At 45.1% G+C, this 16,902-nt stretch overlaps 1 protein-coding gene across 1 annotated transcript in view; it reads left to right on the top strand.

Moving 5' to 3' along the window:
- The window catches only part of LOC126278787 (POU domain, class 2, transcription factor 1-like), a 545,915-nt gene that overhangs the window by 490,001 nt on the left and 39,012 nt on the right, over positions 1-16,902 (top strand). The window contains exon 5 of the mRNA XM_049979063.1: positions 10,550-10,609. Coding sequence (XP_049835020.1) covers positions 10,550-10,609 — 60 coding nt within the window. The remainder of the gene's footprint in view (positions 1-10,549; positions 10,610-16,902) is intronic.

Genomic DNA, 16,902 nt, shown 5'->3' with positions numbered 1-16,902 from the left:
CTGACAGGATATTTTATGCGCGGTATCCCATGTATCCATTGCTACCGAATAAATTTGTCTTGAGCGCTGCAAATCGCCAAGAGTGTGTGGGTTCTGACCCCTGCAACGAATGCGTCTTCGCGCGACGCCACGAAAGCTCCGGAGAACGGACGAAGGGAAGCTGTCATCGCGGGGAGCACTTATGTTGAGGTAGAAGTTCGGCAGCAGCACAGCTGCGTGCGACTACTCGTAGGATAAAACGCGAACAGAGCCGGAGAGAGAAGCGTGGAGCGTAGAGCGGCGCCGGCGCGGCTGGCAGTGCATCATAGCGCGGCTCTGGGCGCGCGTGGCGTGATTGGGGCGTGCATGTTTTATGGCGGGCCGCTCCAGCCAGGCCGGGCGCGGCTGTTTTATTCACAAAGGTCGGCGGGCGGGCAGCGGGTGCCGCGAATGCGCGATGCACAGCCAGCTGACCGCGCGCGGGTCGATACCGCCAACTAATACGCCACGCACGCAGCGGCCGGCGTCCGCCCCGCCCGCGCAGACAGTCATGCCGGCCGCACTCCTCGGCTGGAAGCCGCCGCTCGCCTCCCACTGCGCGAGGGCCGCCTTTTAACGTACTACAAATCAAATCATTTCATTGTTTCTCCAAATATTCAGCATTAATATTCATACACTGCACCCGGGTGACAAAAGTCATGGGATTAGCACCGAACATCGAGTCGGACCTCCTTTTACCCGGCGCAGTGCAGCAACTCGTCGTCGCATGGACTCAACAACTCGTTAGAGATCCGAAATTTACTGGCAGATTAAAAATGTGTGCCGGACCTAAACTCGAACACGGTACCTTTGCCTTTCGCGGGCAAGTGCTCTACCATCTTTTTTTTTTATGCTCGAAACCAGGCTCACCTGCTTACATGTCAGACGCACTATTTTTATTTATTTATTTACTTTTTTTAAGCTCAGGCTGAGACTTCAACGCTACTTTTTTCTCTCCAACGCAAGACTTACAACCTTCGCTGACATACATTTTGTTATACTACATCATTAATAGTGTCTACAATGGCCAAATGTTGACAAATAATGGCTAATTAGAAAATTAATTAAGGAAAGGAATAAAACTGGAAAAGTCCTAATGAAAAAGACATGAAGACATCGCGGATAGTACAAATACAAAAGAAACATGCTCCTGTAGCAATGAAATGAAACTCGTGTCGGGGGCGACACCTGCTCACGACCCGACGTTCGATAGAGCAAGAGAGCCATTTATCGACCCGTTCTCCAGACGTTGGTGTAAGACTGGGTCGTCTTCTCGAAATTAACAAAGTGTCCGTAAGCGTGATCGATGTCTATCTCGGCTTCTTCGTCTATCTCATCTCTCACCCGTCACACCCAATCTGGCCGGCGGGTCGGTAAATGTAAGCCGCATGTAATTAGCGAAGTCTTGCCTATATTTCTTATGCTGCTGCAGCTTCGTTTGTCCATCCAGGAGAAAATGCCAAAAATCAATTTTGTCCTATTCCGATTCGTTACAGATGTAGCCTACAGCCATTCCCCGTACCCATGTCAGTGCATTGGTTTTTTTTTTGGACTGGAAAATAAGATTCTTGGGGGAAAATGTGTCTGATGAAATTGTGTGAGGGTTGAAGCGTAACAGGAACGCCAATATCTCTCGTTCCAAGTGCCACACCGGAGCCGTCCCACTAAATGCTAAACGAGGTTCATCAGTGTCCACTGTTGCGCAGCCTAAACATAGTGGAGTGTCTGCCAAATCAATCGCGTGCCGCCGTTGATTCGTTGCGAACTTCCTATTTACCTCCACGTTCCATGGTGAGCGTACCGACGTTGGGAGGTAAACGTTCCGTATAACGCGCCATATCTGCCGCCAGTTCTTGTCTGGGTACTTCTTTCCCAGGGTATTCCTGGGGCACCGGCGCAGTAAGAGTTGGTATACATCTCGCGTCGTCCCATCTGAGGTACCCACGACCCGTCCTCACAGAAGCTCTCCTGCGAACCTTGTAACGCAACTTAGACCCTTCGCTGTTTCTTATCTATATAAAAAAAGATTTCGGAGACAATCGGAGCAGCCATCTTAGGTTGTTTTCAGATGACGCTGTCGTTTATCGACTAGTAAAGTCATCCGAAGATCAAAACAAATTGCAAAACGATTTAGAAAGTATCTGTATCGTGCGAAAATTGGCAATTAACCCTAAATAACGAAAAGTATGAGGTCATACACATGACTGCTAAAAAAATCCGTTAAACTTCAATTAAACGGTAAATCATTCAAATCTAAAGGCCGTAAATTCAACTAAATACTTATGAATTGCAATTACGAACAACTTAAATCGGAAGAAACATTTAGAAAATGTTGTGGGGAAGGCTATCCAAAGACTGCGTTTTATTGGCAGAACTCTCAGGAAATGCAATAAGTCCGTCCTCTTTTAGAACGCTACTGCGCGGTGTGGGATCCTTACCAGAAAGGATTGACGGAGTACATCGAAAAAATTGATAGAAGGGCAGCACGTTCTGTATTATCACGAAATATGCGGGAGAGTGTCACTGAAATGATACTGGATTTAGGCTGGACATCATTAAAACAAAGGCGTTTTTCGTTGCGACGGAATCTTCTCACGAAATTTCAATCACCAACTTTCTCCTCAGAGTGCGAAAATATTTTGTTGACACCGACCTACACAGGAAGGAACGATCACCACGATAAAATGAGGGAAATCAGAGCTCGCACGGAAAGATATAGGTGTGTGTTCTTTCCGCGCGCTATACGAGATTGGAATAATAGAGAATTGTGAAGGTGGTTCGATGAACCCTCTGCGAGGCACTTAAATGTGATTTGCAGAGTATCCATGTAGATGCAGATGAACAATTACAACTGATGCTGGCCGTCCTTCACAAAGTTCGTCGCTGGCGGAAACACGACCACAACAAAAATCTGGTAACCAATTGCAAGCTGTGTTATTCAAGGTGATCGATTACCAAGAGTAAAAAGATGCGATTTGAGCCGTCATAGACGCGATGGCCCTTTATGAAAACCGAAAAAAGAATTACCTAGCGAAAACATGTGAAACAACTGCTTTTTGGGTTCCGTGCCTCAATCTGTAAAAGTGGACCTCTTATAGAATCTTTTTTGTCCGTGTGTTTGTCTGTCTGTCTGTCTGTCTGTTCATCCGACTGTTAATAACCCTTTGTCTCAGGAACGGATTAGTTCAAATTAATGTCACATACTTCTGTGGTCCCTTGACTTGGCTGTGTAAAATGATTACTCTTCTCAGTCAGTGTGCAGAAGGTTCGATCATTTATATCACTAATTTAGATACTCGAAAACTCACTCGTCAAAACCTATAGGATACTTCCTATTGACCTAGAAGCGAGGTTTCACAGCACAAGTAAAGTCATTTATCATGAAACTTGTTAAATTACATCACTTAAAAAATCATTTTCGCATTTAAACACACGTTGCATTCATCATGCGACAAAAGCGTAATAGTTACTGCATGCAAACATAAGATGTATGCTGCAACCATATTTTAGTAAGTAAATAAAAAATATTTTATTAAATGTTCTCTGTGTATGTATAGTCCTTGTAAGTTTTTTGTTTTTTTTATATCCGAGCGAGTCTGAGGAACTATTGTGGAGAATTAATACGATAGCGAGTGCTACTCGTATCTGGACAATTATATTTCTGTATCAGCCCTATTTTTTTCTTTAAACATCCACTGCAAACAAACAAATTGCTTAATTTCTCTGCTTCCGTTGTTTTAACAATAAAATATGACAATTTTTATAACCAAAGTAATAGTGCATCACACAATGCCACCTAGAGGTCGTTTGTAGAAACTCTTGGAGCACCACTGTGCCACGTTAAGCTAAAAAAAATCTGAGTGTGACAGATGTAAAAGGGAATCTGAACGAATCTGGGGCACGCAGGAGTATAATCACGTCAGCAATAGAAGTTACATTAGCAGGTCCGCGAGGAGCGAGCGTAGTGTTTTGTGTTAGCGCTGCCTACCTGTTCGTACAGCCTTTTGAGCGCCGCAGCCCTCACCCTTCCGGCACGTGTCTGCGGCTACCTGGCCACACGTGTGCGCCACGCGCCGCGCCTGCTCAATAATCCATCGTGGGCAGCACAATCATATCCAGACGTGGCGCACCGCCTCACCTGCAAATCGGAGAGCGCTCCTCAATATTTCAGCACCCGCCCCACGCTACCGCGCGTATACCTGCGAGGCGCGGCTCGGCCTGTAATAGATATTGCGCATTAAAACTGAGTAGCTGGCTGCCACAACCGGTTACCCCACACACAAAACCCTGAGGAGTGTTTCACAATACGTTGGTGTTCAAATCCGATTTAGTGTCAGCGGCGGAGTGATAAGGTAGAGAAACTGCTTACGCTGGGTCCTTCTTTTACCATATACACTGCCAGAAAAGGAATCGCAGCACCAAAAAATAATTAATGTAGAGTAATGAAATTTCATGAATACATTTGTCTAGTAACATATGTGAGTGGTTAACGTACGCGCGAGATACGCCATTGCAAATACGAAATGCTGGTGCATTAATAACAGGTGTAACCGCCAGAATGTTGAAAGCAAGCATGTTGTACAGGTGTCGGGTGTCAGCTTGTAGGATGGAGTTCCATGCCTATTGCACTTGGTCAGTCAACACGGGTCCGATGCCCCACATGTGCTGGGATGGAGACAGATCCAGTGATCGAGCAGACCAAGTCAACATGTCGACACTCGGTAGAGCATGTTGGATGACAACAGCGATGTGTTCAAAATGGTTCAAATGGCTCTGAGCACTATGGGACTTAACTTCTGAGGTCATCAGTCCCCTAGAACTTAGAACTACTTAAACCTAACTAACCTAAGAATATCACACACGTCCATGCCCGAGGCGACCGTAGCGGTCGCGCGGTCCCAGACTTTAGCGCCTAGAACCGCTCGGCCACTCCAAGCGGCCTGCGATATGTGTGCGAGCGTTATCGTGTTGGAATGCTGTTTATGAATGGCAGTACAACACGTCGAATTACCAGACTGACCTACAAATTTACAGTCAGAGTGCGTGGGATAACCACGCTGTCATACGAAATCGTCCCCCAGACCATAACTTCAGATATATGTCCCGTGCGTGTAACATGCAGACAGATTGGCTGTAAGCCCTCAACTAGCCTTCTTCTAACCAACACCCGGCAATCACTGTCACCGAGGCAGAACCACTTTCATCAGAAAACACAACAGACCTCCACCTTGCTGTCCAACGAGCTCTCGCTTGAAATCACTGAAGTCGCAAATGTCGGTGGTTTGAAGTCAGTGGAATTCACGCACCAAGGCATCTGGCTAGAATCTGTCCCTGAAGTACCCGATTTGTAGCATTTCGTTTTTGTCACTGTGGTGCAAACTGCTGTTCAGATTGCTTCTGTAGATACAGTACGATTCGACAGAGCCATACGCCGAACAAGGCGGTTTTCCCTCTCAGTAGTCACACGTGGCGACCGAAGCCCAGTCTTCTTGCGAACGTACTTTCTCGTGAACACCGCTGCCGGTAATCATGTACAATGGCTACATTCCTGCCAAGTTTATTTCTGCAATACTGCAGAAGGAACATCCTGGTTCCCGTAGTCCTATTACGTCCAACCTCAAAGGCATCTATCACTCACGAGCGTTACAGCCCGTATTTGAAGCAAACCTTGAAGCACCCTTATCGTGGCGCTACTAGCGCCACTATTACGCAGCTGGCGCGGAATTCGAATAAAAGTTATCTTTCAGATGTAGAAATGCGCCTACCAACTCCTTCTTGGTGTTGCGATTCTTTTCCGTCAGTGTACTCTTCTGAAACAAAAATAGAAACAAAAAGCAGCTAATGCAGAATAAATCACTCGAAATCTCGAAGAAAGAAGTGATTTTCCTGACTGTCCGATCCCACAAATACGAAGTGACTTCAAAAAGTAAGTTACACATTATAATGGCGGACCAGGTAGCTTTTATTGAATCCTCCGCTACACTTCAAAGTGACACACACCTGGCACTGTTTTTCGACATTGTCACCAAGTCTCTGTAAACCATCGGAACATTTTATCAGTCGTTCATTTCCTCGACGATAGAAATCTATTCCACGGTCACGGAGCCATCGGAGAACGACTGTGTGAACGCCATCAACGTCGGAAAATCTCTGATTGTGCAAAGTATTTCCTCGATTGTCGTCTGAGGTCGACGTCGAGGTCCCTCCTTCCCGATTAGCATAACCTGCGTGTGTGCGTTCTTGGTCGTATTGTCGGCACCATTCCACCAGTGATGGGCGCAATATTGCATCTGGTCCACAAACCGCCAGAGTTTTACAGTGAATCTCTGTACAATTTAGATTTTCTGCCCACGAGAATCGTACTGTCCCACATATTTCAACTTAGAAAAAATCACGGCAGCCGGAAACCTACTCACACACACTATGATACACCTATTATTAGTCCCGAAACAAAACTGCGTTTGCAGCAAAGCCGGAACATGTAATCTCTTCAAACAATGTGCCGTGGCCTTTTAATCCCTGCATAATATTGTTATAGGACAAATGCAGAAGAAAAACACAATACATCCTTGTGAGTGAAATATTACGTGTCGACTACATTAGTTTTCTATTTCTTTTTAACTGAAAGAGCCTTGATTTCAATGTATTCTTTTATTCACAGCGCGTTTCACCTTCAAGAGGCATCTTCAGATTAATTATAGGAATTAACATTGTACCCTGCCGTTACACAATATCAATATGTATTAGTTGTTTTTGACTTGGCCTCTGCATGTTTATCTGCTGTGACGCGTGCTTCACTCTAGCACAGTCATGTTTCTTTGTTTTTTTTAATGATGTAAAAGTATAATTTTGAGATTAGTATTAATTCCTTATTAACATTTAGAATTGGTCATGCTAGGACCGTACACAACCTTTTGCTTATTTTCCTGTCGCTGCAGATAATCAATGTGAAGATGCCCCACGAAGGCGAATGTGTTAATAAAAGAACAAATTGTAACTAATACTGTTTTATTTCAAATATTCTACATACGGGTGCTTTACCAAACGGCCTAATGGAGTGGAACATATTTTGTTAGTTATTTTCATCCGAAATCCTATTATTATAAGAGATCCGTATGTAGAGGAGCTACAGGTAGTGTAGAGTGTAACTCCTGGCGTGCGAGACTGGTAGGTAAATTATACCCGAAACGAATCGGCGCGACTGATTGACGTCCTGGTAACCAACCCAAACTCAGTGTGGTTTTAGGCGGTTTTCCACATTCGTTTAGGCAAATTCTCTCCCGGTCCCCAGTCTCCGCCGTAGAAAATACGATACACTAACAGTTGAAATACGACAACACGAAGAGCAAAAATTTATATGATCCACTCACAGATCTTGGTAAGTAGAATACAATTCATAACCGCTCGAACTGGCTGTGGCGCGGAGCCCAGTGGAACAAACACGCCCTTCCTGATGTTAATGACGGTGGAGTTCACGAAGTGAACGGCTAGCCAGAACAAGTCCAGAGCGTAGGAAAGTCGTCTTCAAGCGTATACACAACAGTCCAGGCAATAATCCATAGCACAAACGTCATACAGGCAAAGTCAAGACTCTACTGTTGAACGACGCGTGACTAAAGGCTTCAAAGAAAAGCGAGCGACCGCATAACAAGTGCCAGGCCGCGGTGTTTCCAGGCAGTCTCGCGCCGGTGGCTGGCTCCACGTGACGTGCATGCCGCGGCGGCGCCACTCGCTGGAGACCGAGTTCTCTTTTGACCTGCTCTCTATATTGACACTGGGGCTGAGTGGTCATACGTCCCCTAGAACTTAGAACTACTTAAACCTAACTAACCTAAGGACAGCACACAACACCCAGTCATCACGAGGCAGAGAAAATCCCTGACCCCTCGGGGAATCGAACCCGGGAACCCGGGCGTGGGAAGCGAGAACGCTACCCCTGACCACAAACTGCAGACCGCTGAGTGGCGAATCCGAATCATGGCTGGATACTAAAATTTGCGCTCCGTTCCAATAAAAGCTAGTTTCTCGCGCATCTCATTGTTTATGACGTCATATCTGCTGAACTACGTACCGTAGAATGACGAAAATTTGCAGGGATGTTCAGTGGTATAGGGTGATTCGTGTTAATGTTTAAGAACTCCTTAAGTGAAGCAGATGACGCTGAGATGAGTAATTTGATATAACACACGTCGGGGAGCGAATGCTGAGAGAAAGCCCAAAGGTGGATAACAAACAGAACATGAACGTCGTCAGATGGCGTACCTTGCCTCACGTGCTGTGGTTGGGCTTATCGATCGTACTCCTGCTGGTAGAGGCGGCGCTATACATCGCTCCACTAGGCTGCTCTCTTTTCGTAAGTGTTAACATATTCATCGTAGTATTGCATTACTTCTGCCGCGCGCACTGCCGCATCACACCGGACATTCCAAGAATGGATACAGAGTACCCTAGCGGAACAATGTGTAGCACTCCCCCCAACCGGCGAGGGTAGGATCGACAAGCCCGGCCGCTGCACGTGCGGTGATTTACGTCATCTGCTGACGTCACATGTTCAACGTTTGCGATCCACTTTAGGGGTCTTTCCCTACATTTGCGACCCTGTGTGTCTTGTATTAAATTACTTGTCACAGCGTCATGTAAGTCACTCCGGAGGGTTTTTAAATGTTAATGAGTGTCACCTCTGCAAAATGTGTTGGGAATAAAGCTAGTAGAAAAGAAAGTAATAAATTAAAATGACATGCCTGATGCTGAAGTTTTGCTCTGAGCAGTGGCAATGTAGTGAGCGATAGCCTTTCTTCGTTTCGTTATTCTGCGGGGCAAGTCAGCGAGGAAAAGTTTCGAAAAAGTTTGAAATTACGTGCATGCTATTTGGTGGTAGTAGGCAAGTGCCCTCATTCTCAAATACTGGATAAATATAGTCTGGGTAATTGGTGCGCTGCGACTTACGCTCCCTCAAGACATACTCACACTTTCTAACTTTAATACCGGATTGTGTTAAATGCTTAAGAAAGATTAACCCTTTGAGTCCCAGAAATATGAAAAATAGGCCTATACAATTTCAAGATTTTTCACATATTCGCTTTTATTATCATAACAAGCAACTAATACAATAGCAAATCGGTAAGTAGTAAACAGTTGTTTTAAGGAGGTATTACAGGGTGGTGCTCGTGGTTTTGCGATAGCGTTCTCGCTTCCCGCGTACGGGGTCTCGGGTTCGATTCCCGGCGGGGGACTTGGATTTTTCCTACCTCGAGATGACTGGGTGTTGTTGTGCCGTTTTCATCATCATTCATCCCCGTTCGGAGGACGGCAATGGCAAACCACCTCCGCTAGGACCTTGCCTAGTATGGCGGTGCCGGTCTCCCGCATCGTCCCCTACGCTCCTCGGAGTATGGGACATAATCGCAGGGTGGAGCCCCTCCACGCCCACATCGGCGTCATGGCCAACAAAAAAGGTCTACTACCATCTCCACATAGGGGTTAGTTTTCACTAAATGAGGTCTCGCAGGATGTGGGTACTGCGAAGTTTACATACCTCTGGTTATGATTAACCATTAATATGGACTGATCAGGAGATAGAATGGGTGGAAAATTGAACGAAGGAAGTGAGTTGAAGGGCAAAGGAAAAAAAAATGACAAGGCAAGAGTCATGGGTATAAAACCTACGATAGTCGCGTCCCTTAGTAAGAGCAATAACGGGTTGCTTGCTCTCCGCATCAGATTGGGTTCATTTGCAACCATTAGAAGGTATAGTTTTCAACGACCCATCATTTCATGTGATATACTGAAAAGCAAATTTGTGATTATCATTAATAATATCCCATATCTCGAAACTTCCAAGAACTCATAGCGCAAATAACTAGCAAGAACGGGCTCACAATTTAATAAATCTTATATCAAAATTACACACCCTCGAAGTGGCTTCATTTCAATGACACTCATAAAATCAGTAGCACAAACTTTAATTTACATTAAAGTAACTTAAATATACGAGTACTTATTTTCACTGAGATCTCCTCAATGTTGCCGTTACTAAAAAAAATAAAATAGAACGTTTGTCAAAATCTCCAGAAACCCCGTAGCACAACCCCAGCGCCAACTGTTGCTTTGAGCGCTGTAAGTGACTGCTACAGCGCACTGCATTCGTAGAAGTACCTCATTGTAAGAGTAGAAGTCGCTGTCTTGCAATATCATCGGTGGTTTCATACGAAAAGTACTGGTACTTAAAAATAATAATAATAAAGCTGTGATTTCAGGAAAGAACCACTGGTATTCAAAGGGTCAGTGAGTAGATGATGACCCCATTTCAATTTTTTGAATTCGGCCAATAATTCTATCAATTATTGAAAATCATTGTTGCCCCTGGAAGCCCACGGGCCCGGGGACTGGGTGGCGGTTCCTGCCGTTACCTAAATTTGCAAACCACGAGACACGTCGGATACCGTGCGGCAGTATAAACTCAAGGAAACAGAGATAAATTGTTGATTCGCTTCACTTGGCTTGTCTAGGCTGACGGCGTCTTCTGTTGCAGGGGTGGAGCGAGGCGGCGACGCGGCCGGAGACCACGACGCGCTCTCGCCCACACGCGCAGGTGAGTCGACGCAGCAACGCCCAAGAGGTACGCCTCCCCGCATTCACGAGGGAAAGTTCCCAGGTGTAAATAAACGACCTTGACGAAACTTGGCAGAGCTCTTACTAGTCATTGCAGAATGTGACGAATTTTGCGAAATAGGGGGCGTTTCTCAAAACTACTATGTAACACAACAATCTGTACCATATTTTAAAATTAATGAAGCAAGCAATGCCATGGAGAAACCACCGTTAACCATCGTAAAGTGGCATATACTATTATTACCCTTCCTTAACATGATCAAATTTCTTTTTTACTAAAACACTCCTTAAAAACTGAATCTGAGGTATGATTTACACAACGGTGAATTAAAAAAAAGGGGTAATAAACAGTGCACCCTAACGCCGCATGGCCGGTTCCTGTAAGTCTTTCAACGTCTGAATGGAGATTGTCAAACCGTCAATATTTGACCTCACACGTTCAGTATTATTGACAATAATGAAAATATTTTGAGGTCCATCGACATTGCTCATCAATATTTCTCGTACTGACAATACGTTAATACGCACCCTCAGACGGTCAACATATTGACTGCTTGACAATATTATTGAACGTTAGAGGGCCGTTTAATGTGTTGTACTAGCGACAGGAGCAAGGCTTACTGTAAACATATTTCTCGTTCTTACTTTCAGTGTGTTTTCGTGCACTGGCTGTGGAAGGAAACGGCAGAGAGAGAGAGAGAGAGAGAGAGAGAGAGAGAGAGAGAGAGAGAGAGAGAAAGAGTGGGGCAGAAGCCGGGCCATCGTTCGCGCAGAGCCGGCAGGTAAATCAGCAGATAATGCGCCGGGTGGTCAGAGAGCCCCAGGGGCCTTGCGTTGCCAGGAGACGCCCCCGGTCATTACCGCCGCTGGTCACTCGGCCGCCACCACCCCCACATTCCCTCCTCCCACCCCAGGCAACAGCCACCTGCGGGGGTGGGCTGCCCCTGATGTACTGCTGGGGTTTCCCGCCTGCGAAACTTCGCCACGCTCAACGCTCGAGTAAGGTGCGCTCTGTGCCCACCCCAGCACTCTCACACGTATGGAGATGGAGTGCCAGTATAGTTCTGTTTTATTTTCATTGTGGTCCCCCCTCCTGGAGCATTTACTTCGCCATTCTCACGTTCCAGGAGGCACCGGTATCAACAAAGCCAGGAAGTTTCTGTCCTGTGTTAACCTTACTATTTTCACACTATCTTAGTCGATAAGTGATTTAAAGATCGATTACTATTATCTATCTCCTGGAGCCAAGGTACTGGTTGTCAAGTCGATGATATTAGCTATTCACTTACAATGTACAATACAATAATATAAGAATCTACTAGAAAATAGAACAACAGTAGAAACATTTAATTTAAAAAGTAGCATGTAAAATATCTGGGAGTATGCGTACAGAACGATTTGAAGAGGAATGATCAAATAAAATTAATTGTTGGTAGGTCGGGTGCCAGGTTGAGATTCATTGGAAGAGTCCTTAGAAAATGTAGTCCACATCAGGTGGCTTACAAAACACTCGTTCGACCTATACTTGAGTATTGCTCATCAGTTTGGGATCCGTACCAGATCGGGTTGACGGAGGAGATAAGATCCAAAGGAGAGCGGCGCGTTTCGTCACAGGGTTATTTGATAACCGTGATAGCGGTACGGAGATGTTTAGAAAACTGAAGTGGCAGACTCTGAAAGAGAGGCGCTGTGCATCGCGGTGTGGCTTGCTCGCCAGGTTTCGAGAGGGTGCGTTTCTGGATGAGGTATCGAATATATTGCTTCCCCCTACTTATACATCCCGAGGAGATCACGAATCTAAAATTAGAGAGATTCGAGCGCGCACTGAGGCTTTCAGACAGTCGTTCTTCCCGCGAACCATACGCGACTGGAACAGAAAAGGGAGGTAATGACAGTGGCACATAAAGTGCCCTCCGCCACACACCGTTGGGTGGCTTGCGGAATATAAATGTAGATGTAGAAGTAGATGTAAGTCTGCATTTGTGAAGCAAATACCGCTGATGAAATTTAAGAAAGAAGATTCTTATTGTTTGGGTACATCCAACAGATGGTTGGTTGGTTGATCGATCTGGGAGGAGGGGACCGGAGGAGGAGGTCATTGGTCCCATCGGATTAGAGAAGGAAGTCAGCCGTGCCCTATCATAGGAATCATTCCGGCATTTGCCTGAAGAGATTCAGGGAAATAACGGAGAACCTAGATCAGAATGGCCGGACGCGGGTTTGAGCCGTCGTCCTCCCGAACGCGAGTCCGATGTGCTAGCCACTGCGCCACCTCGCTCGGTCTACATACAACGAATGATCCCTCGTAGATTGATAACAATAATTGTACAGCTTTTTGGACACCTAAGAGGTACATCTAACTGGAAAGTGCATGGGACGTAGAATAAATTGGCATAATTAGGCGAGATATCGAAGACGGAACAAAGAATACACTGTCTAGTCACATTAATGTGGCCACCTGGCCGTGGAGTTCGGAGGCCAAGAAAATACGGTAAACGTCCCATGGTGCTCTTCGAACCACGCACGGACACTGCGAGCTGTGTGACACGTTGCATTTTCCTACTTGTAGATGTCATCGTGCCGAGGAGAGACTAACTGCATGTAAGGGTGGACATGGTCCCTAAGGACAGACACATAACTTTGTTGATCCATTGTGCGTTCTATAATGACGAGATCACCCATGGAACGCCACGAAAACATTCTCCAGACAATAAGGCTCCCTCCTCCAGCCATGAACTCTTCCGACGATTGTTGCAGGGTGACTGCTTTCAAACGTTTCACTTTCAGATGTTTCACGTCAATGGAGCATAAAACATCATTCGTCTTAAAGGCCATTGGTCGTCACTCAGGAGTTGCGGTACCGGCGTGCAAATTCCAGCCTTTGTTGCCGATGAACAGAAAGCATCATCTGCACGAACCAGGCACCTGCTGCGGACGCCGGCCGGAGTGGCCGAGCGGTTCTAGGCGCTACAGTGTGGAACCTTATGTGGACTACATTTTCTAAGGACTCTTCCAATGAATCTCAACCTGGCACCCGACCTACCAACAATTAATTTTATTTGATCATTCCTCTTCAAATCGTTCCTTACGCATACTCCCAGATATTTTACATGCTACTTTTTAAATTAAATGTTTCTACTGTTGTTCTATTTTCTAGTAGATTCTTATATTATTGTATTGTACATTGTAAGTGAATAGCTAATATAATCGACTTGACAACCAGTACCTTGGCTCCAGGAGATAGATAATATTAATCGCTACGGTCGCAGGTTCGAATCCTGCCTCTGGCACGGATGTGTGTTATGTCCTTAGGTTAGTTAGGTTTGAGTAGTTCTAAGCTCTAGGGGACGGATGACATCAGAAGTTAAGTCCCATTGTGCTCAGAGCCATCATCTGAACCATTTTGAACTTGCTGCGGACGCACTTACGCGGGAACGTTCACTGAACGGTCGTTGAGGAGGCAGTATTGGTAGCCCCTTGCCTCGTCTGGTCGTTTAGATGCTTAACAGTTTCACGTCTATTCGCCTGTACGCATCTTCGCAGCAGGAGTTCATGCTTGTTATCTGTGGCCCGTGGTACACCACTGTTGCCTTTGCCCTGGTTTTGGAATGTTTCCATCCTTGCTCTTTTAGACGTCAGATAGAGCGCAACGTTTCCGCATTACGACAACGACTGTACTGTTTTCCGCATCCCCAAGAGGCTTTATATACCCTCCACTGCCAGTGTTGTCATCTGCTATCTGTGAGTAGTTACTGCTTGTTGACGTCGAACATAGGCGATAGTCGCATTAATGTGACTGGACCGTGTACAAAAAAAAAAAAAAAAAAAAAGGAAGGTTTCCTAGAAACCATTCCAAAAAGGAAAGTAATATGTGAACAGGTGAAGAAGTATTGGTGAAAGATAACTTTGAAAGTCGTCCTTAGCTAGCCTGAAAGGAAAGAAGAAGGAACGTATACTAAGAGTCCTGTGAACCATTCCAAAAAGGAGAGTAAACTGTAAACAGGCAAAGAAGTATGGTGAAAGATAACTTTGAAAGCGGTCCTTAGTTAGTCTGAAAGGAAAGAAGAAACGTATGCTAGGAGTCCTGCGAACCATTCCAAAAAGGAAGGTAAACTGTGAACAACGGAAAAGTGTTGGTGAAAGATAACTTTGAAAGTCGTCCTTAGCTAGCCTGAAAGGAAAGAAGAAGAAGGAACGTATGCTAGGAGTCCTGCGAACGCGAATTTTGTCATTTAGGAACACAGGAGTGTCCACAGCAAATCCGTCATGAAGATGTAGAAGAAGCGGCAACACCTGGTAGCCGGCCGATGTGGCCGAGCGGTTCTAGGCGCTTCAGTCCGGAACCGCGATGCTACTACGGTAGCAGGTTAGAATCCTACCTTGGGCATGGATGTGTGTGATGTCCTTAGGTTAGTTAGGTTCAAGTAGCTCTATGACCTCAGATGTTAAGTCCCATAGTGCTGAGAGCCATTTGAACCATTTGAACACCCGGTCACTGATGATGTTAAAATATACATCCTAGCTCATGTACACAGTTGCCTGAATGAGTAGGCCCAGGTCGTGGTACGAAAAATAGCACAGAACCACGTCTGGCGTGAACTTTAGTCTACACACAGCATTCTTTGGATAGTCGGAGCATTCGGCACCCTGCATCATTTGAAGAGGGAAAACCGTGACTTGACGGTCCATACCACATGTTTCCAGTCAGCTAACGCCCAGTTCGTGCTTTACCGCTGCGAGAAATAGTCTTTTGGAAGGTACCGTATTCAAAATGTCATTAGCATCTAGGTTCCTTTGGAATGTTCACTCGAGAGCTCACTGATACGGACCTGCGTTCTGTGGCAACAGCAATTTCTGATAGACTCGAAACCGACTATCATTGACAAAATACGACAGTCGTCTCAGGTTTCTATCCACTACATTCTTTTTACAACTACTATTTTTAGGCCGCATTTTCTTTTTCCGTAGTTGTCCTAAATCGATTAAAACGGATGCCGGTATGATTCTCTGATAAGGCAGGGCCGATTTCCTTCCCTGAACAGAGCTTAGTCTCTATGACCAAGTCGTCGACGGGACATCTTCCTTCCTTTTTAGGTCACTTGTGTACATTAATACCAGGTACTTTAACATTTCAGGATTTCTTCTTAACTGAATTAACAGCTGCAAGGATGTAAATAAACTTTAAACAGTACAAGTATTTTCCCTCCTCCTTGCTCATTCGATTTGTTTTATCAAAACGCAGCATTCTTGGTGACTATTTTAGTTAGTTTTTTAGGTTCACATTTTGTATGTTATCATTAAACTTGTTCTGTGGGTCTGTTATTTAATGTAGCTGACACCATATTTATATTACTGTCTGCCATCACATTGCGTTGCTATCCGAAAACATTCGACGTTTATAGTAGGTTACTGTAGACTTTTGCAGACACCACTCTCGAAATATTCAGACTGTCTTCTGAGTTTGATGATGTCGACTCTTCTGAGTTGGTAATTTTCTGGCAATAGCCACAACCCCTTCCTTGTTATCACAATTCTCCAACAAGGTGAACATATAGCATCTGGAGAAAATTCTGAATGATTTATGTATATTGAAAAGAAAAAGAGAGAGTGTACGGATATCTGCACCTGACAATTCGCTATGACTGGTTTTTAATTGACACAACAGCGACTCAGAGACACACATGGAAATAATAAGGCAAACTACAGTGGTTTTTAGTGCATTTCTTGGTGGTTGACTTTTCCTTTTTTGTTTCTATGATCAGCCAACCACTGTCACACTCGGTGTGATTTTAATTCCTTTTTTCTGGTCTCTGTCTGTCTCTTTCTTGTCCTGTGTCGTCTCTTCTCATCTCCATTGTTTGTTTTTATTCTTTGTAGATGTCTCAAGTTCGTGGAAAAAGTGACCGATGGCCGTAGTAATCTGATCCCTTCAGCCCCACAAACCAACCAACCAACTACAGGAAGAGCCTAACATCAACAACTATTCAGTACTTTCTTTATATCCTGAGCTTCTTGCACAGAGGAAGAAATCAAATGTTCTTGAGGTGGAACCTTGTAACATGTATGCTTATATGGTAGGGGCTGAAATAAATTGACTCGCCATGACACTGCGCTCGGACTATCGAGATCGCTGTATAGCTCTCGAAGTTCCGTAAAGAGGCAAGTAAAGAGCTTTGTAGATGTAGACGTAGCCGTGGTTGCAGACGTGTAAGAAGGAATTTGCCTTTCCTGTCTATCGCTGGAGGATCTCAACGTTTGAGGGTGGCCCCCACA

Source organism: Schistocerca gregaria, chromosome 6 (assembly GCF_023897955.1).
Source record: "Schistocerca gregaria isolate iqSchGreg1 chromosome 6, iqSchGreg1.2, whole genome shotgun sequence".
Lineage (NCBI taxonomy): Eukaryota > Metazoa > Arthropoda > Insecta > Orthoptera > Acrididae > Schistocerca > Schistocerca gregaria.
The sequence above is the reverse complement of the archived record's forward strand: the minus strand, read 5'-3'. Positions and strand labels throughout refer to the sequence as shown.